We start from the raw sequence: 21,242 nt of genomic DNA, 5'->3' as shown, positions 1-21,242 counted from the left end.
TATAAATAAGTTTCTGCTACCAGAAAATTGTAACATAAACACATATTTTACATTTTAACACGATAAGAAATAAGAAATCATTGGCTCTTTATTTGTTTATTCTAGATATTTGCAATTCTACAAAACTGCATGAAAGGTCCAAGTTAAAATCATGTATTTATGATTATGCGGTGTACCGCGGGTCAATCCCCAAACTTTAAAAATGATTCATAGTATAATATTTATACATGTATATATGTCACATATTGTTATAAAATTAACAATCCAACTAAAATCATACAATTTAAATAATTTTAAACATATTCGAAACCAACACAAAAAATACAATATAAAAATGATAGAATTTAATTAATAATCAAAATAAAGTAAAGCAAACACAAATAAATTATCCCGCTACGTACAAAAGATTAAAAACCCGGTAATTTTCCCCCGCGCTGTAGCGCGGGTCCGAATCTAGTAAATAATATATTATGTAAGTTGGATTGTTCTTATTAAACATAACTTGTAAGTTGGGTCATTGTTATCAAATATAATTAACAAAAAAAATTAAATATTAATTCTATTGTAATGAATAACTAAATTGTTAGACTTAATTAGCCGTTTAGTTGTTCCAAGATTTGCATCCGTTGGATTAGAAAGAGTGTTCAAAGATCTTAGCCGTTGAGATCACAATGAGAAGTCTATATAAGAAGAAGGCTTCCTTCATTACTTCTCACATCAAAATATATATCTGAAAATATTTCTCTTATAATACTATAATATGGATCCTGCACTTACAAAACAGGTTGATAGTGTCTCTAAGTCTGCACAAGAGCCTCCATATATAAAACAGGCTTATAATGATTCTAAGAAGCTTGCACACATATACACGACGCGTGGTGGTGATGGGTGGGAAGTTCCTTTTGGAGAAACCAAAGATATAAATGATTATATCACTACTGAATCTGATATATATTCAAGGATTCTTATAGAGGATCCAGAGGATGCTAAAGAGTATCTGCTGAAGTACGATTTCACCAAAATGTATCTTAATGATCATCTTGGCAAGAAGTCTGGTGTTGAAGATTCTGAAATTGTTGTATTTACGGATTCAATTCTCATTGATATAAAGATGTTTGTAAATTCAATCGAGATACATGCTAATGGTAAGGTTTTAGGGTTACATCAGTCTAATGGAGATATAAAAAAATTTACTTGTGTAACTGCAACATTGAAAGAAAAAGGAGGTCTTACACTTGAAGGATTTGAGCCACCTCCACCTAAAGATGAAGAAGAAGCATGAGCGGAGATGAAAGGCCAACTCAGACGATGGCACAGCCCAAAGTACCAGCAAGACTGATTTAAGTCATATATGACTAAGTCTTCTTTTCCCTTTTGTTTGTGTTTTGTTTTGCAAATAAGACAGTGGCTTTTATGTTCCTATCTCTTAGGGCAAAACCCACTTTTTCTCTTTTTTTTTTTTTTTTTTTTTTGTGTGCTTGCAAGTGTGACATTGTAAAATTGGAAATAAAATATTGAATAAATACTTATTTTGTTTGCCTATATTTGTTCTTGTTTTAGTATTAATAAGGAAATTTGTTTGCCTATTGGAAGATTTGTGTTCTCAAAAAAAAAAAAACTTTCAATTATAGTATATCTTTTGGTTATAAACACAGTTCCGCAAACTTCGAACAGATGATATATAAGGGCCATATGGGATCGAGCAGTTTATCAAACTTGTGAATAATATAATATATAAATTAAAAATAACTCAAGTTACAAATTATGTTTATTCAAATAATCCAACTTACAAATAATATTTCACATAGAAAGACTCAGCTCACAAATTATTTTTATTAAGAATTAATGACCTGATATACAAATTGTTTTTTCAGAATAACTAATAATTATTTTTATTATTTGTAAATATTAAGAAACTATTATTGTGGATGACCTAACTTATATCTATAATATATTTATAGTAAATTTATGCAAAGTCGTATTCAAATTATTTCTATATACTTACTTATCTCTCGAAGACTGTCCAATTTCTTTTATTGATAAAATAATCTATTACTTTGAAGACTACTAGAAATGATTTGGAGTCATCTTTTTAATACTTTGTGAGTCATTCTTATATGAATGATTTGTGAGTTGGGTCTTTATAAATAGAATATTATGTTTAAGTTAGATCTTTCTTTATAGAATGTTATTCGTAAGTTGGATCGTTCTTGATTAACATTATTTGTAAGATGGGTTACTTTTAATAATTATAATTAATTAACAAATAAAAAAATTTGTAAGTTAATTAGGTTTTTTGTTGCGGGGGACGCCACTGCTTCGACGTCGACGTCTTGTTTGGAAATAATCAGGTCGAGGCGACCCCAAACATTGCGCCATTACGGTATCATTGACAAACTAATTAGCTGCTCTTCTTTAAATTTTTCAGTTTGTTAATTTATATATGTACTCAAATGAGATGATGACTAGATGAATTGAACATTTAGTTGTGCTTAGTTAGATTATAAAATCTATGATGTATTACATTATAGTATAAATATAATGTAAACATTACATTCTATTATAATGAACAACTTAAATGTTAGCCGTATTAGTGGTAAAGTGAAGATGGACCATCCCAAGGCCCAGAAGATATTGTTGGCCCAGAAGACAAATGGTCCAGCTGCAGGAAAGACTCACCTGCAACAGAAGAAGACAAAGGTACAACCTGCAGAACAAAACGTTAGAATAGCAAAAGAGATGCTCCCTCTGCAAAATCGTTTTGACTGTCTCCAAGCTAAAGAGGATGACTAAGCTCTACAGCTGTATCAAGGATAAGTTCTTTCAAGTTCTAGATTGTTCTATGTAATCTCTATAAAACTCATTGTAAGCTCATTGAGCAAACAATCTTGAAAATACAATATTTCAGTCAAGTTAAAGTTAAGTTCTTTCATCTTTGTTAAGCCGTTGGACTACCTCCTCGTTAGTTGTCCCATGCATGATTTTATACGTTTGATCAGAAGGAGTGTCCAAAGATCCGAGCCGTCGAGATCACAATGAGAGATCTATTTAAGAAGAGTGTTTCCTTCATTGTTATTTTCTCACACCAAAATATTTTGAAATATGCCTCCTTATATAACGCAAGCTAACAATAATTCTACAAAGCCTGCACGCATTTTCACAACGCAAGGTAATGATGGGTGGCTTCTTGCTTATGGAGAAACTAAGGATATAAAATGATTATATCACCTCTGATATATATTCGGAGGTTAACATAGAGGATGACGATGCAACACATCCTAAAGGATATCGGCTGAAGTATACATGGCCGGCTTAGATTATTTATCTTAATGATTATGTTAGTGAGAGTTCAGGTCATGTTGTAGATTCTCAAATTCGTACACGGGACGATAAAACTAATTTTTTTTTAAACATACATATAAATTCAATCCAGATCAATGGTAATAGAGTGATATATAATTTAGGGATATTTCAGTGTGATGGATCTATAAAATATTACTATTCAATTATTGTAACAATAAAAGAAGGAGGAGGTGTTACACTTAAAGGAGGAATTGAGCCAAAAGGTGAGGATATATAGTGAAGATGGAGTCGAAGAAGATGAAGAAGCATCAGCTAAGATGAAATGTCAACTCGTAGATAAAGATAGTGCAACCGAAAGTACCAGCAAGACTGATTAAGTCAGTGCAAATAACTGAAATAAGACAGTGGTTGGCTTGATATGTTCCTATCTCTAGGGGCAATTCCCACGTTTCTTTTTTCTGCTTTGTGCTTCCAAGTGTTTAGGAGTTGTGACTCCATTGTAAATTGAAAATAAAACATTGAATAAAGGCTTATTTTTGTTTTCCTAGATATGTTCTTGTGTCTTGTAAGGTAGATATCACTCTGGAAAGGCAAATAAGAAAATTTGTTAGCATAACAAATTTCTAAATAATTTTGAGTAGGGAGACATAAAATTGAGTGATGAAAGAAAATAATGAAAAAATTTTCTATTTTTTAAACCACATATACTCCCTATATTCCTAGTAGATTGATGTTTTGACATTTTACACATATTAAAAAAAATAAAATTTTTATTTATGAATTAATTTATATTTAGTTTTTGGTAGAAATTAAGAGAATATATATAAGGGATTAGATAACATAACCTTTTGAGAAAAGCGTAAAATGAAAACTTCAATTTCATTTTTTTAATCTACGAAAACCAATTTCTTAGAAAAATCTCAAGACATCAATCTATTAGATATAGAGAAAGTAATACATGCAAAGAAAAAAGTTGTAAATATATCACTCGGGAAGATGTTGGTGTTCTACTGATCCTAAAGAAGATGTTTATTCTATATATCTTTTTGTGATTCATTCATGTTGAGAAAATACATTTCCTCAAACTTTGAACACACGATGATAACGTGTGAACCAGATGCATAATACTCTTTTGTGGCAAGATTAGGCAAGATCTAATCAAAACCTTTTTCAACTACAGTATTGCAAAAACTTAATCCAAAACGTAGACTAGACATCAATCCAAAAAGTTTCCCTAACAAAAAACACTTCAGTTTCCAAAACAAAACATAAGAAAACTTAACGTGTACAATAATGCATCATGTCTAGTCCAAGGATCAACCAAAAAAATACAACCGGGTTTTACTAATCAACCTACATATTCCCCCCTACAACATATTACAATCCCGACCAGTATCAACGCAAGAACGCATGATGAGCCTATCAGCTTTTAAGCAACTTGGCTGAGAGTAGAATTTGAAGTTCGTTACTAGATTTGGAAAATTAGGAATTGACACTTCCATGAGATAGTAAAGGAACTTGTGTTATCTGATGTAGTTTATAATCAAGAATACTTTAAAGTGGTTGTCATCACTTAGATGTTTCTAGGAGAAGTATATAACTTTTCTTTTTGTCAAAGGAAAAGAATATAGTAACTAATAACATAACAAAAGCATACAAATATAATGAAATTGCTGAAACAAAATTTATATGTTATACGGGTCAAACCGACACATAAACGAAATTCATAGGTAGGTTTTTAATAATCATAAGAAACCTAAAATAAGATCAACTAATCTTCGTCATCAGAATTATCAAATGTGATCTTCTTGGCTTTTGGAGCATCAGCTGCTATTTCTCTGAAATGAGCTCCATACAATTTTGATTCCTGCAATTTTTTAATCAAACAAAATACACATCAATCACTATTAGATGATGATGATGAAGAAGAAGCATTTTCTGTGGAGAATCAAGAATGTGATGGAAGAAACCAAACCTTTTTCTTTACATGGGTGCCAAACTTCAAAAGATCAGCTGGCACGACTTGTCCTGCTTCCTTGAGAACATTCACAAGTTCTCCAGCAAGACCCTGTAACAAAGAGATAAATCATAACTTGAATGATCTCCATTCTCAACAACTCTGTCAAAAGTTGAATGCTCAAAGAATCTTATAAGAGTGTGTGTTTTCAGAATTACCTTGTTCAAATGCGTGAAGAATGTGTGTGCAACGCCCTTTTTACCCGCTCTTCCTGTCCTTCCAATTCTGTGTACATAATCCTCTGTTGTTAAAGGGAAACTGTAGTTTATCACAACTTCCACATCGGGGATATCAAGCCCTCTTGCTGCAACATCAGTAGCCACCTGCAATTTATAACACAGAGTCAATGCTCTGTTACAGAAACCAACAAAGGCTTTTTCTAGTAGCCATGGATTGACGGAATAATAAGAGTCCATACCAGCATCGGGCAGGATCCGTCTTTGAACACTGATAAAGACCTGGTACGTTCGCTCTGTGCTTTGTTTCCGTGTATAGATACCGCTTTCCAACCTCTAAATAGTTGTATAAGTATTAGACTCATTGCAGTTCAAGAGCAAAAATATCAAATATCTTTCTCTTTTGTTGAGGTGATTTGGGCTAAAAGATCAAACCTTTGCTGAAGAAAACGCTCGAGACGTTCAGCTTCCACCTTGTATAATGCAAATACCAAAACCCTATTCCTGTGAATAACAAAACGCTTGGTATTAGTATGGTGGAAAAGGAAAGATTTGGGAAGGGGTTGCATAATTGAGTAGCAGATTTACTTTTGAGATTTATGGTATTTTTCTAGTAGAGCAAGGAGACGTTGATCACGGGCATGTTCGTCCAAGACCTGCATTTGTAAGTAAAGACTGTAGTTAAGTGTATTAAATAAAGGACAAAAACTTCCTTCAAGGTTGACCCGCGAGAACATACCTCAATGATTTGCATAACGTCGTGGTTGGCAGCTAAGTCTACAGAACCAATGACTACCTGAACGAAATTTGAATTTACCATCAGGAAAACGAAGCAATATGCCGGTGAGGACAGATAAATTGAGGAGAGAAACGTACCTTGACTGGGTTTGGATCCATGAATTCCTGAGCCAATTTGTGAACATCCAAAGGCCAAGTTGCACTGAACATAACCATCTGACGAACTGTAAGACAGATAAGAAAGAAGAAGATTTTGAATTATAATTTGACACAGGAATCAAATTTGTTTCTCATGAGAATGCTAGGTGAAATGTGACAACCACTTGCCTTTATTTGTCTTGCTTAATATAAACCGGACAGGCTCCTCGAAACCCATATCAAGCATTCGATCTGCTTCATCCAATACCTGACATTAGGAACTTCTGTTACCATCTAATAACTCAAAATTCGATTCAGGTTGTTTCATAATAGCAGCAACAAAAACAATGCAACGACTATGATCCTACTAGGCTTAGCCAGATAACAAAAGATGATCTGTTGCTTACCACAAAGGAAACATCTGAGAGACGAAGCTCATTAGACTCAATCAAGTCTCTCAAACGACCAGGCGTACCAATGACAATATCCTAACAAATAAAAATCAAGAAAAACATTACACAGGCTGATCCATAAACATATACAGAGAATGTCCTGATTAAAGAACCTAATAAGAAATCTTACAACTCCAGATCGAATTGCATTTATCTGAGGCCTTTTAGAGCTTCCACCATACACACAAATCGATTTCAGACCACAAGGTTCTCCAGCTTCACTCAAAACATCAGAAATCTGCCAAATCCACCAATACAAACACAAACAGACTAAGCATACATTCCCTTTTCACCCTATAAACTGATCAAACCAGTCTCTACACATACCTGAACAGCTAACTCCCGTGTCGGCGAGAGAACAAGACAAGTTGGATTAACATTCTTCGATCCTTTACCACTCTTCTTATTCTTATTCAACATATGCATAATCGCAGGAATCCCAAACGCCAATGTCTTACCTAAAAATTCAACACAAAACTCAAAGTTCCAATCTTTCCAACCAAAGTTCAAACCTTTCATACTAACACACACATTACTAACCTGACCCAGTCTTTGCAATTCCAATAAGATCACGACCATCCAACAAAAAGGGCCACGTATGTGACTGAATCGGAGATGGTTTCTGGAACGTCTTACAACAATCCAAAACATTCTCCGGCAAATTGGATTCAGCAAAAGTCTTCAAAGCTGAGTACTTTGCTTCCTCCACACCTTTCCCAGTCACAACAACCTTCTGCTGTTCACTCTCTCCTCCACCTCCATTGCCAACAACACTCGAATCCTTCTTCTCCGGGACATCTCCGGCGATTTCCTTCTTCTTATTTTTCTCAATCTCTTTCTCCTCTCTCTTACGCTTCTTCTTCTTCTCTTTATTACTCAACTCCTCCTCTACACCATTCGTGACCTCTTGAGGCACTTCGAGGTCACGATTTTCCTCTGTTTGTTTGTTCTTCTTGCTCTTCTTCTTCTTCTTCTTGTTTACGATCGGACTCTCGCCGGCCAATGGTTCGCCGGAGACGGGAAGCTCTTGCTTTTGCCCAGCCATTTCGTTGTTTTGTTTACGGTAGAGAGGAAGAGAGAGAGAGTTGTCGAAACGGCCGAACGAGAGTCGTTTGTTCAAATTAGGTTTTTAGGGTTTTAAAGCATCATTGTTTGATAGTTCAATAATTGCAATTTTGTACCCGTATTTTTAATGTTTACGTTAAATGGTCTAGACTCTTGTTTTGTTAGGTACAGCCCGAATTGAATTTTAGACAAGAAAATAAAATACAATCATGAGCAAGAATCACAAATTTGTTCATAGCTATCCATATCTATCTTAACATTTTTTAAGTACATTTTGACCAAAAATCCTTTTTTACACATGTTTGACCAAAAACCAAACGTCAAAGATCAATGACACTAAACTCATTAAGGATACTTATGTCTTAACATAGTTTCGGGTCGGTTCATTATGTTTTTAGACAACCCGTTTTTACATAATCGGGTACACTGCCTGGCAAACAATAAGTATTGTGTTTTGACACTGGGTTTTATTATTCTTTAATATTATGTTTTGAAAGCCCATTAAATCTATATTGATCGACATACATATTGCGTATATTCTTACCGCCTTACCGCTGCATAGTTTACTATAATCTAACAAATAATACTTTTTAAAGCTGCATAGTTTACTATAATCTAACATATAATACATTTTAACTTCGTTAAATTATACTAAAAATCATCAATTTCACTTTTAAACAAATATAAATATATCTTTTAATATCTTAAATATTAAAATAAAACAACAAAAATTGATCCGTGGTACACCACGGAGTAAATTCTAGTTATAGTAAAAAAGGAATACAAAAGTGTTATCGGGTCAGGCTAAAAAAAAAAATTAACACGAAATTCACGATCGGATTTTTAGGAAATAGATTGTCCGACTTTAAATGGATGTACCCGGTCCTATTAAAATAGTGAAAAAGGTTACCATAATTTGGCCCTATTGAGAAAAAGGAAACATACTACTCTAATTTGTGACGATATTAATGTTTTTTTTAGTAGTATCCATCAATTTAGGCAACAAACTTAACAAAATTATTCAGTATCTCTTATAAACAAAATCGGATACGTGGAAATATCGTCACAAAAATTTATATAAACAAAAATTAAAATATTTTACATATACCTTATTTATGTATTTTCTTTCAAATAAATAAGATTTTGCAATAAATAGTTAAGATTTATTATTTAAATCAGTTACTATATGTCCCTTGTATGCAACATGTTCGAGTAATGACCCATGCTATGAAAGCATGTTACGGATTCAAACCATTCCACTTTGACGCAATTTGCAAAGGCACTTGATCCATATCCAGCTTCCAGAGGTAGAAACTTCCATCTCCAAAAATTCTTCTGCTTAAATATATAAACTGATTGATCTTGCTTTGTATTATAATTCTTTGATTACAACAGTATATATAGATTTTGTTTGAGAACCTAGTTCTTTGTACTACAATTTTATCCTTTCAGTTCTTTGTAATACCCTTTTGATGATTAGTATAATGTAAAGAAGAATAATTAAGTTTAGACAAACTCACATCTCATTTTTCTCTGTAGAATAATGATTAAGTATGACTTCGAAATGTGCAATTAGCTGAAGTTTCAATATTTCTACATAACATTTCTCATCCAATGGAAACATTCCATCTTCGACTTAGGTGAACCTTAAAACCAAACTATCTTTTCTTTTTCTTTTTTTAATGTTTGCGCTATGAAACATATTTTGCGTTACGGATTATTTATTTATATGTTTTGACTTTTTTCTTGTTAGAACTTTTTTCGGCTATAAAATATATTTAGTCCCGCATTTTATTTTCCTTTTAGGTACTTAAAGTTTGAAAAAAAAAAATGATATTAGGAAAGAATGGTCGCAAATAAGATGAAGTTGTGATAGTAGTTGCTAATACGTGGCACTTTTGTGACTACATTCTACTGAATCTACTTTTTAGTTCTTACATTTTTTTTGTCTTTAACAAGTCAATAATATATGACTACGACAATAGTAACAAGTCCATAACTTAACGGTCCATCCGAGCCAAGTTATAAAATAGTTCAGTTCTGTTTGTTTCGAAAATCATAAATAAAAGAGTAAGAAAAGAAAATAAAGACAACTTTGGACCTCTCCGATAATGTCGGCAAAACAGAAAGACAACTTCGGACAAACCCTGTTTCTGGTTAGCCTCTTTTTAACTACTATTTTTGTTACCACGGTAAGCTCCGAATCGCAATGCCAGAATTTTGAGTCGATCATCAGTTTCGGTGATTCGATCGCCGACACCGGAAACTTGCTCGGTCTCCCGGTTCTTAACAATATTTCTAGCGGTCGTCCACCGTACGGAGAAACTTTCTTTCACCACCCAACCGGCCGTTTCTCTGACGGCCGCCTCATCATTGACTTCATCGGTACTTTTCTTTATTTTTCTATACGTAATTTTTTTTTTGTTTAATACGTAAATTAGCTTTGAAAAACTATAAGAAGAGTCCAAAATAAACATAATTGTATTCGACAAGAATCAAAAGAGTAATTAGTTAGTAATTAATTGCTCTTTCTTGGTTTTTCCTATTTGTCTTATGTACAAGAAGTTGTGTACTTTCTAATTTTGGGACAGCTGTTTCTATTTGGGTTCTGTTTACTGAATAATTATGTAAATTCTCTCTCAGATTACTTTTGTCTTGAACTGCAAGTTAACAATGTGACACCTTAAGTGATGCTACAACTTTTTTTTTTGACAGCTGAATTTTTGGGTCTTCCTTATGTGCCTCCTTACTTCGGAACTAAGGGCATACTCATTGCAAGGATCTTAGGGGGTAAGATCCCCTAAGATTTGCAAGGTCTAACAATGGAAACTTTGAGAAAGGAGTTAATTTTGCAGTAGGGTCAGCAACGGCATTGAAAAGTTCTTATCTCAAGGAGAGAGGATACCATCTTCTTCACAACATCAGTTTAGGAGTTCAGATTAAGATCTTCAAAGAGAGTTTACCTGATTCATGCGGCTTGGCATCCGGTAGTGATCAAGATCAGCTTTAGTGAAATAACAGTATATATAATTCACATGTATTTGTTTTTAGATTGTAGAGATATGATTGGAAGTGCTTTGATTCTCATGGGAGAGATTGGAGGAAATGATTATAATATCCCATTATTACAAGGCAGACCCATTGAAGAGATCAAAGAGCTCGTTCCGTTGGTGATTAGTACTATTTCTTCTGCAATTATGGTAACCATTTTTTTTTTTTTTAAATGAATGTTAAATCCATTCAACCAAAAAATCATGTTACATTATATGCATCCTTAAGCATAAGTGTTTTGAATTTTAAACGGAGTTTATTTTGGAAAAATTACGGTAACCATTTGAATAGTATTCTTGATCTGCTTCCTAGTCATAATAACAATTAGAACAAATTGATTAGATTGTTAGGAAACTTTAATGTGTTTGTGCCTTTGGGACTGTGTTGAATCCAGGAGTTGATTGGGATGGGGGGAAGAACATTTATGGTGCCTGGACAGTTTCCTTTAGGATGTTTAGTAGCATATTTGACATTATATCAAACATCAAACATGGAAGAATACGAACCTTTTGGATGTCTAAAATGGTTGAACAAGTTTGGAGAATACCACGACGAGCAGCTTCAGGTAGAACTCAAGAGACTCAGGAAGCTCAACCCTCATGTCAACATCATATATGCTGACTATTACAATGTTTTGTTGCGCCTATTCCAAGAACCTACCAAATATGGTTAGCCTTCTGGATACCTCCACTGAATCTTCACAACCAATTTACTGACTCCCTACTAACCGAGTTTCAAAATCAATGATATTGTCAGGATTCATAAACAAACCATTGCCCGCTTGTTGCGGTGTAGGAGGACCGTACAACTTCAACTTGAGTACAGGTTGTGGGACTGTAGGAGTGGAACCTTGTAATGATCCTTCAAAATATGTGGCTTGGGATGCCATGCATATGACTGAGGCTGCTTACAAATCAATGGCTGATGGATTACTCAAAGGACCATATGCGACCCCTCCTTTCAATTGGTCATGCCTCGGTTTCAAAATTAAGAAGAAGTCATTAGACACACAATCTTCTTTGATGAACAGCTGATACAAGCTTGTCTGAAAAGTAATTTTGAAGGGAACTGTTCTCCATGTGATATCTCAAGAGTGTGATTAAATTATTTGAGAGAGTGTGGTTCAATCAAATATTGTCTCAATAAAATGGTTCCTTTATCACTTATCTAAAAGTTATGGTCATCCTCGCAATATAGCCATTTCGAAGCAATTCTTGCTCCACTTTCATTGGCTTCAATTGCAGATTTTGTGATTAGGTACATTAGACAATAAGTACTTGGATAAACGAACAGTCCTTTCATAGTTTTCATGATTCAAAATAGATATTTCTAGAGCGAGTTGCTAAAAGCCAAAAAGTGTAACTCGTTTTAAACGATACAATTTTACAAAAGTTTTGTAGTACATAAAGTAAATTGTCATGTCCCACCCATAAGGCAACAAGACACTAATTAGGGTCTATCCCAGCCATTTAGTTCATAACTCATTGGTCTATTCCAGCTAATTAGTTCTATATAATTTAAAAACATGCATAAAACGAACAACAAAATATTGAAAGACGTACACTAAGTCACGTAGGATCTCTCCCATGGCATCGGTAGATTCTCATGTGTTGATGAAGCTGGTTGGCCTTTTCTTTTCTACTCTTTTTATCACTATGGTAAGCTCGGAATCGGAATGTCGTAATTTCGAGTCGATCATCAGTTTTGGCGATTCAATTGCCGACACCGGAAACAGGCTTGCTCTCTCAGATCCTAACAATCTTCCTTTGAACGGATTTTCACCGTACGGAGAAACTTTCTTCCACCAACCAACCGGTCGTTGCTCTAATGGCCGCCTCATCATTGACTTTATAGGTACACTTCTGATCTTTCTTTACATGCAAATTGACATTTTGAGAAGCGTCTCAAAGAAAGAATTAAAAGAGTTGAGTTACTAATTGTCCTTTAAGTTTTGTATGTTTTCACTGAATTCTTATGTGAAACATACAGTATCTCTTTTTTTTTTTTTTGCAAGTTAACACAATAATGTGATGCTACAATTTTTTCTTCACAGCTGAATTTTTGGGACTTCCTTACGTGCCTCCTTACTTCGGATCCAAAAATAGAAACTTTGAGAAAGGAGTAAATTTTGCAGTAGACGCAGCAACGGCATTGGAAAGTTCTTTTCTCGCGAAGAGAGGATACTCTCCTACTCACAACTTCAGTTTAGGAGTTCAGATTAAGATCTTCAAGGAGAGTTTACCAAATCTTTGCGGCTTGCCACCAGGTAGTAAAGATCAGCTTTAGAGGAGTAACTATATATATATATTTGAAGTCGTTTAAACTCACTTGTATTTATTTATAGATTGTAGAAATATGATTGGAAATGCTTTGATTCTCATGGGAGAGATTGGAGGGAATGATTATAATTTCCCATTATTACAACTCAGACCCGTTGACGAGGTCAAAGAGCTTGTTCCGTTGGTGATTAGTACTATTTCTTCTGCAATTACGGTAACCATTTGAATAGGATTCTTGATCTACTTCCTAGTCACATTACAAGCTAGTAAAACAAAGATTGTCATAAAACTATATATAATGTGTTTGCCGCTGTGTTGAATCCAGGAGTTGATTGGTATGGGGGGAAGAACATTTCTGGTGCCCGGAGAGTTCCCTAAAGGATGCTTGGTAGCATATTTGACATTATATCAAACATCAAATATGGAAGAATATGATTCTTTCGGATGTCTGAAATGGCTGAACAAGTTTGGAGAATACCACAACGAGCAGCTTCAGGCAGAACTCAAGAGACTCAGGAAGCTCAACCCTCATGTCGACATCATATATGCTGACTATTACAATACTTTGTTGCGCCTTAACCAAGAACCATCCAAATACGGTTAGCCTTTTTGACACCTTCACTGAATAAGCACAACCAATTTACTGATTATCCTATTAATCGAGTTTCCTAATCAATCATATTGTCAGGGTTCATAAACAAACCCTTGTCCGCTTGTTGCGGCGTAGGAGGACAGTACAACTTCGACTTTAGTAGACGTTGTGGGAGGGTAATAAAGGAATCTTGTATTGATCCTTCAAAGTATGTGGCCTGGGATGGCATTCACATGACAGAGGCTGCATACAAATTAATGGCAGAGGGATTACTCAAGGGACCATATGTGACTCCTCCTTTCAGTTGGTCATGCCTAAGCTCCAAGATTAAGAATAAGAAGTCCTTAGACACACAATCTTCTTTGATGAACATCTGATACAAGCTTGTCCGAAACATCGACAAAGATGGGAGATGCTCTAAATAACCACCCACAGGCTCACAGGACACAGGTGTGTGTGGGTTAATGTATAATGTTTTTCTTAATTACAAATGAATGACATATCAAATATGCTTTATAAGCAAGAAAAGATACACAACCACTTGAGGATGAAAGATATGAGTTTACTCATTAACAATTATTTGTTAATTATAAGTTTGGCATAGACGGAATTGGCAAACTGTTAATTATGAGTTTACACGTTAACAGTTAATATAGATTTTTTCAAGAGAGAGTTGTAAAAAAGCCAAAAGTGTGTACCCGTTTTAAACGAGACAAATATACAACCACATAAAAAAAAAATGGTAAATTGTCTTGCCCCACCCTTACTTATAAGGCAACGAGAAACGCTCATTATGTACGTTCTCTTGTATTGGATCTTGTATCATATTGTACAACTAGATTACCACACAGACGTTCACGGTCATGTGGATTAGTGTATAATTTTTTTCTTAATCAAATAAATGAAATATACTTTGTAAGCAAAAGAAAAGGACACAAACACTTGAGGATGAAAGAAATGGTTAACAAATTCTATATATAAATTTTGATAGGGCATTGATCTCCATAGCTTGTCATGTGGTATGATATTAGTATCATGCATTGTATTGTATATAGTGGTGTTATTTGAGAGAGTGTGGTTCAAGTATCACTTGCTAAACCATATGTGATATCTCAAGAGAGATGTTGGATTAGAAGGATCAAATATTATCTCAATAAAATGGTTCCTTTATCACTTGTCTAGAAGAAATGGTCAGCCACGCGATTAGCAATTATTTCCAAGAAATTGAAAATATTCACTCTAGGTTTACCACCAAGCATGTCTAATTTTTCCACTGTAGAAGGAATTGGCATGAATGTTAAAATGAGTTTAAGCATAAACAAAAATCTATGTCAAGGTCGAATACCTTTTGTTTTGATTATGTTTAAGGGATACATTTTTTTTTTTTAAAATCTCTTTTTGGGTGTAAATGTTATAAGATTCTGTGATTTTCCTCAATATTATTATTCTCGTTCGATGATGAAATCTTAATTAAGGAAACCAATTTTTTTTTATGTTAAATGTTAAATCAACACTATACATATCTCTTCTTGTAGTAAACATGCATGCAAATAATTGGTAAAGAATTTACCAAATAACTCATGAATTGTCTGAACAACTCTATTAGGTTACATGAGACAATACGTACTTAGGGATAAACAAACTACACTCTTTTTACGACTCAAAGTGTAGATATTTTCTAGAATGAGTTGTTAAAAAGCCAAACGTGTACCCGTTTTAAACGATGCAAATATACAAAAGTTTTGTAGGACATAGAAAAGTAAATTGTCTTTGCCCCACCCTTATTTATAAGGCAACAAGAAACGCTCATTGGTCCAATTTGTTTATAATGATTCCAAAACATGAGATTTCGAAAATAAGAAAAGATAGAAAACACACAAAGTCACTTCGGACCTCTGATCACATGGCGTGGCTAGATTCTCATGTGTTGAAGAAGCTGGTTAGCCTCTTTTTAGCTACTCTTTTTGTCACTATGGTAAGTTCAGATTCTCAATGCCGGAATTTTGAGTCGATCATCAGTTTTGGCGATTCGATTGCCGACACCGGGAACTTGCTTAGTCTCTCGGATCCTAACAATCTTCCTTTGATCGGTTTTACACCGTATGGAGAAACCTTCTTCCACCAACCAACCGGTCGTAGCTCTGATGGCCGTCTTATCATTGACTTCATAGGTACAAACCCCAAAATACTAAACAAAACGCCCCAAAACTTCTAAATAATAAATTTTTAAAAATCATTTTAATTAGGTTTGTGGTAGTTTTGGACTAAACATTTTGTAGTGGCATTTTTTGAAAAAAAAACTTAGGGGATGTATTAAAGTGTATATTTTATATAATTCAAATTTTCATGATTTGTTAAAAAATCTTTACAAAACCACATGAAACGATGATATTTTTAATTAAAAACTCCTCATATTTCCTCTAAAATCCTATGAAATAATTAAAAATCCAAAACCTCAAATTGTATTTAATGACAGTGGATTTTAAAGTAAATATTTCAAATCACTAATTAAATAATATTGGGTTTTTTAAAAAGAAAAATTAAAATCTATGATTGAGTGAGATATGATTTGTTAGTTTTACACAAAATTTTAAAAATATTTGATTAAATGCATTCCCTTTAGTTTAATCCCTTTAGTCTAATGGTATTCGATAGTATCTATATATACATTTTCGAAGTACATTTGGTACTAAAATCTATTTAGGTTTATAACCTTTTATTTTATAATATTTGCATAATCAAACCCTTGCCAATTGAATAAATAACAAAACTTAAAAGTAAATTTTGTAATTAAATCACAAGCAAATTGTAAAATTGGAAACAAATATTTATTACAACAAAAAGATTTCCTAAAATGTCTCTCTAATAAATCGAATATCTCTCCAATATATTTATATAATCTTATTTGTTTTTAATTTATATTATTACATAAAATATATTTATAATAAAAATACAAATTTTTTTTCGCACATTTTGCAATTTAAAATTTTGAAAACGGGCGTATATAACTCAAACGATAAAAGAAAAAATATATGTACAACGTCTATAAGGTAAAAAAATTAGATAGCTCAAACCCATTATAAATAGTACTAATATTTTCACAACTTTAAATGAACATGAACTTTGATTTCTCATGTATCCAAATTAAAATTTTAAAGTTTTATAGAATATTTAAAATATAAAAAATATTTAAACTCGACCAAAATTTAAAATATTATTAATATTTTAACTCAAAATATTTCAAATATAAATATGATTATATGTTTCTTACGGGTTGTGTATATTAAAAAAGTTTTACGGGTTAAGTTAAAATATAAATTTTTATTTACAACAAATCATCATGCAAGAAACCAACTACAAAAATAATAAATTATATAAAATTAAAATAATTTAAAATTATACAAATTCATAAAATTATATAAAATTAAAATTATATAAACACGTATAAAACTATAGTATATAAACCAAGTACAAAAATAATAAATCAAACAAATATATTAAATTATGGACCCGTGGTGTACCACGGGATAAATCCTAGTTGCTCAATATTTTTGTGGAGTATGTTCACACAAATTTTTCTCTATTTTTTTTTTGAACCCCAAGTTAACCTCAAGTGATAATACAATTTTTGTTCTTCTGTTTTACAGCTGAATTTTTGGGGCTTCCTTATGTGCTTCCTTACTTCGGATCTAAAAATGGAAACTTTCAAAAAGGAGTTAATTTTGCAGTAGGGTCAGCAACAACATTGGAAAGTTCTTTTCTCGAGAAGAGAGGATACCATCCTCCTCATAACATCAGTTTAGGAGTTCAGATTAAGATCTTCAAAGAGAGTTTACCAAATCTATGTGGCTTGCCATCAGGTAGTGATCAAGACCAGCTTTAGTGGAATAATTGTAATGTATTTAAACTCACATATATATATATATATTTAGATTGTAGAGATATGATTGGAAATGCTTTGATTCTCATGGGAGAGATCGGAGGGAATGATTATAATTTCCCATTCTTCGAGCGCAAACCCCTTAACGAGGTCAAAGAGCTCGTTCCGTTGGTGATTAAGACTATTTCTTCTGCAATTACGGTAACATGTTTCTCTCCTACTCACAATAACGAGTAAAACATATTGGTTAGTTTGTCTGAATCCATATATATAATGTGTTTGTTTCCTTTGGAATGTGTTTGTTGAGTCCAGGAGTTGATTGGTATGGGTGGAAGAACATTTCTGGTGCCCGGAGAGTTCCCTATAGGATGCTCAGTAGCATATCTTACATTATATGAAACATCAAACATGGAAGAATATGATTCTTTTGGATGTCTGAAATGGTTAAACAAGTTTGGAGAATACCACGATGAGCAGCTTCAGGCAGAACTCAAGAGACTCAGGGAGCTCAACCCTCATGTCAACATCATATATGCTGACTATTACAATACTTTGTTGCGCCTTAACCAAGAACCAACCAAATACGGTTAGTCATCTCGATACCTCCACTAGATCTTCACAACCAATTTACTGATTCGATATTAATCGATTTCCAAATTAATGATATTGCCAGGATTCGTGAATAAGCCCTTATCCGCTTGTTGCGGTGTTGGAGGACCGTACAACTTCAACTTTAATACATGTTGTGGGAGTGTTGGAGTGGAATCTTGCCTTGATCCTTCAAAGTATGTGTCTTGGGATGGCGTTCACATGACTGAGGCTGCATATAAATCAATGGCTGATGGGTTACTCAAAGGACCATATGTGGATCCTCCTTTCAATTGGACATGTTCTAAGATTAAGAACAAGAAGTCCTTAGATACACAATCTTCTTTGATGAGCATATGATACAATCTTTGTCCAAAAAAATAAAACATATGATACAAGCTTAGCTTGTCCGAAACATTAACAAACATGAGAACAATTATTATAGTAAATATATTTATGTTGAATGATTTCATTGAAAATAATTTTATTAAGGTACTGTTTATCAGTTCAAACCTAAACAAAATCCAAAGACTGTATAGCATAATTTTAGTTTCTTGATTAATCATCTATTTTTGGCAAATAACATAATAGTCTACAGACTTTAGTTGACTTGTAATGTAGAGTAATTAGTAAATCCATTTTACAGTTAAATGATAGATACATATTGGGTGTTTAATATCCACTATAAATTTTATTTATTTATTTTTCCACCTTATTCTCGAAATAATTAATTTTCTTTATTACAATCTATTTAAATTGGACAGTGACATAAATAACAAAATTATCTTTACTCAACATCCCTATATTAAATTAAATAACCCCCACTAGTTCATTACAGTTATACGATTCTTAATCTTCAATTAGACATAAGTCACATAATTAAACTACATTCAATAAAATAATGATAATTAGATTGTCCAAATCCAAGAAAAGCTGTGAAACAAAAAAAAAAAAGTAAACGAAACAGAGAGTGAAGGCATAAGTAAGAATCTGCTTAAGCTTAAAGCAAATCAAAAAGCAAAGCTTTAAACAAATAAAAAAAAGCATTTTATCAACCAAGCTCTTCTGGAGATATATAAAGCAACCTTGTCCTTTTTAGAGGTTGAAGATTAAATTTCACTTTTTTCTTTCTTTCTTGGGCTCATACTAAGTCAAGAATCACCGATCAAGGAAGATTTAATCTTTACAACTCCTAAGAAGTTTTTTTTTTATATTTCAGATTCAATCAAACCATGGTTGGTATATTTTCAAGATTCTCTGTTGGTAGAAGCAGTCATCGACGAACACAAAGTGCAATCGTAAGCTTTCCTTTTACAGCTTCTGGGTTCGATTCTTATTGAAGTTTAGATTCAAACATGTTTAAAAATCTCTCCTTTAGCTAGGATTTGAAATACCCAGATTAGATTATACAGTACTGTTCATGATATGCTAATAATCTTTTGAGTTTAAAGTCCAGATTCGACCAAAGGATGAGTTTTTAGTTGTTGTTGTGTTGCTGATTGATGATTATATCTTAAAAGTTTTGCCCTTTTTTTGAACTGTATGGATTGGGTTTTTGTTTGATTAATCTGAGTTCTTGAAAGTTTTCTCCTTTGATCAGGATGATAAGGAAGTGTTGGCTCCAAGTTCTGATGTTACTGCAGCAACTACCACAACTGCAACATCTGCTACTCATGGGATTGAAGTAGCTACAGAGTTTAAACCGGTGGAACATCCTGTGGAGCCTTTGGACAATGATCTACCGATTCAGTGTCCATTGCCTGAACCATCCATTCTAAATGTAACATTCCATGGCAACATAGATTTGTTTATAGAAAGCTCTTAAAGTTTTGGTTTTGTAATATTTGTTAGTGATTGTTTTCTCTGTTTTGGGGTTTTCCTAAAACAGGATGGGAGAATCTGGAAGGAGAGAGTATCTGCGTCTATGAGGAGAAAAGGTGATTTGCAGATTGTGAAAGATGAGGCTGCTTCTGAATCTGATGGATCCGCACCAAAACCACCTCGCCCGCCTCAGCCAAATCGTTCAATCTTGCCATCACTCAGTGCCCCTGAACACAACTTGCTAAATCTATTAGAAGAATGCAATGCCATGCCGCCAGTAACATCTAAGAATTGATGAACAAAGTTCCTTATACCCCAATAGCTTATAATATATTATCACACCAATACAAGCTTGTTCCTCAATCTCCTCTTGAAACTCTATTTTTCGTTCTTTAAGATTTTACTTATGTGTGTACCAGAACAGAACCAAATCATAGTGTATGTTATATGTATTAAATAGTTAAAGGTTCAATAAGCTTATGCTCTACAATGGAAATCTTCTTTCTTTCACTCTCATTCATTCTATCTCCAGAGTTGTTGTTGACTCTTTTCACAGTTTTAGAAATTGGTAAGAGCCAATGTTGGCTCATTGGTAGGCAGAGAACTTTAAACACTTTAACTGATCTCTTGATCTATGGTTTCTTTTTAGGATTGATTTACCCTTTTAGACTTTAACTTTTGCACATGTGGATTATACATTGAGTTCTCCACAAGTAAATTACACTAAATCCGCCTTATATGGTAAGAGAGAAAAGTGCTTTGTAGACTCAAATAAACTTTGTTTATCCACTTTGGTTTTTACTTCAACATGAAGAAAATACATAGAAACTTTTATTCTTTCTTATATTGGTTGCAACAACTGATCTTGTATAATCAAAATCTTCAATTCAAACTGAAGATTCAGGAACTGTGTAAACATCTACCACTGTGGGATTCACTAGATGTTTACGCGGTCCACGGTAGCTCCCGTGGTTAATCCTTGCTCTTCCATGCAATCCAACGGCTTGACTTCCCTTGGTGGCTGCAAGGTCCATTGCATAATCAACTTGAGTTCTAGTAGAATCTGCAGAAACCAAAACAAGGTAAAGGATCAAGAGAACAACAAGAAGAGTTTTTGTAGAAGATGAGAGGTAACCCATTAT

At 33.4% G+C, this 21,242-nt stretch overlaps 4 protein-coding genes and 1 pseudogene across 5 annotated transcripts; 4 read left to right on the top strand and 1 right to left on the bottom strand.

The window, feature by feature from the left end:
- Positions 1-4,920: 4,920 nt before the first annotated feature.
- Positions 4,921-7,922, bottom strand: LOC17899806 (DEAD-box ATP-dependent RNA helicase 5). Its single transcript, XM_006307131.2, has 13 exons — positions 7,365-7,922; positions 7,152-7,282; positions 6,955-7,062; positions 6,780-6,860; positions 6,562-6,640; positions 6,373-6,458; positions 6,236-6,292; positions 6,085-6,152; positions 5,932-6,000; positions 5,739-5,832; positions 5,479-5,643; positions 5,279-5,371; positions 4,921-5,170 (listed from the first exon to the last, which is right to left on the bottom strand). Exons 1-13 carry the CDS (start codon positions 7,867-7,869, stop codon positions 5,075-5,077), a joined length of 1,632 nt encoding a protein of 543 aa, XP_006307193.1. The 5' UTR covers positions 7,870-7,922; the 3' UTR covers positions 4,921-5,074.
- A 2,043-nt stretch (positions 7,923-9,965) lies between these two features.
- Positions 9,966-12,104, top strand: LOC111832544 (annotated as a pseudogene).
- A 422-nt stretch (positions 12,105-12,526) lies between these two features.
- LOC111828597 (GDSL esterase/lipase At1g31550-like) lies at positions 12,527-13,823 on the top strand. The gene is made up of 4 exons (XM_023776916.1): positions 12,527-12,794; positions 12,994-13,206; positions 13,285-13,433; positions 13,545-13,823. The coding sequence occupies exons 1-4, from the start codon at positions 12,527-12,529 to the stop codon at positions 13,821-13,823; spliced, it is 909 nt and encodes a 302-aa protein (XP_023632684.1).
- Positions 13,824-15,710: 1,887 nt separating this feature from the next.
- LOC111832656 (GDSL esterase/lipase At1g31550-like) lies at positions 15,711-18,704 on the top strand. Its single transcript, XM_023790234.1, has 5 exons — positions 15,711-15,982; positions 17,459-17,671; positions 17,744-17,892; positions 18,004-18,277; positions 18,365-18,704. Exons 1-5 carry the CDS (start codon positions 15,715-15,717, stop codon positions 18,637-18,639), a joined length of 1,179 nt encoding a protein of 392 aa, XP_023646002.1. The 5' UTR covers positions 15,711-15,714; the 3' UTR covers positions 18,640-18,704.
- A 552-nt stretch (positions 18,705-19,256) lies between these two features.
- Positions 19,257-20,596, top strand: LOC17899331. 2 transcript variants are annotated; one of them, XM_006303320.2, is made up of 4 exons: positions 19,257-19,380; positions 19,499-19,577; positions 19,880-20,059; positions 20,168-20,596. In XM_006303320.2, exons 2-4 carry the CDS (start codon positions 19,512-19,514, stop codon positions 20,393-20,395), a joined length of 474 nt encoding a protein of 157 aa, XP_006303382.1. In that variant the 5' UTR covers positions 19,257-19,380; positions 19,499-19,511; the 3' UTR covers positions 20,396-20,596. The 2 variants fall into 2 exon arrangements, with proteins under 2 accessions (XP_006303382.1, XP_006303381.1); XM_006303319.2 differs by lacking the exon at positions 19,257-19,380 and having other exon boundaries at positions 19,389-19,577.
- Positions 20,597-21,242: the final 646 nt, after the last annotated feature.

This window comes from Capsella rubella, unplaced genomic scaffold (assembly GCF_000375325.1).
Source record: "Capsella rubella cultivar Monte Gargano unplaced genomic scaffold, Caprub1_0 scaffold_1, whole genome shotgun sequence".
Lineage (NCBI taxonomy): Eukaryota > Viridiplantae > Streptophyta > Magnoliopsida > Brassicales > Brassicaceae > Capsella > Capsella rubella.
Note: the sequence above shows the minus strand (reverse complement) of the source record. Positions and strands in the feature narration are given on the sequence as shown.

Coding starts and splice junctions, on each gene's coding strand:
- LOC17899806 (XM_006307131.2), bottom strand. CDS start 7,869: ATGGCTGGGCAAAAGCAAGAGCTTCCCGTCTCCGGCGAACCATTGGCC. Junction 6,861..6,954: donor ATGCAATTCGATCTGGAGTT/GTAAGATTTCTT, acceptor TTTATTTGTTAG/GATATTGTCATTGGTACGCC. Junction 5,644..5,738: donor ACGGATCCTGCCCGATGCTG/GTATGGACTCTT, acceptor TATAAATTGCAG/GTGGCTACTGATGTTGCAGC.
- LOC111828597 (XM_023776916.1), top strand. CDS start 12,527: ATGGCATCGGTAGATTCTCATGTGTTGATGAAGCTGGTTGGCCTTTTC. Junction 12,795..12,993: donor CCTCATCATTGACTTTATAG/GTACACTTCTGA, acceptor TTTTCTTCACAG/CTGAATTTTTGGGACTTCCT. Junction 13,207..13,284: donor TCTTTGCGGCTTGCCACCAG/GTAGTAAAGATC, acceptor ATTTATTTATAG/ATTGTAGAAATATGATTGGA.
- LOC111832656 (XM_023790234.1), top strand. CDS start 15,715: ATGGCGTGGCTAGATTCTCATGTGTTGAAGAAGCTGGTTAGCCTCTTT. Junction 15,983..17,458: donor TCTTATCATTGACTTCATAG/GTACAAACCCCA, acceptor TCTGTTTTACAG/CTGAATTTTTGGGGCTTCCT. Junction 18,278..18,364: donor CCAAGAACCAACCAAATACG/GTTAGTCATCTC, acceptor TGATATTGCCAG/GATTCGTGAATAAGCCCTTA.
- LOC17899331 (XM_006303320.2), top strand. CDS start 19,512: ATGGTTGGTATATTTTCAAGATTCTCTGTTGGTAGAAGCAGTCATCGA. Junction 19,578..19,879: donor GACGAACACAAAGTGCAATC/GTAAGCTTTCCT, acceptor TCCTTTGATCAG/GATGATAAGGAAGTGTTGGC. Junction 20,060..20,167: donor CTGAACCATCCATTCTAAAT/GTAACATTCCAT, acceptor TTCCTAAAACAG/GATGGGAGAATCTGGAAGGA.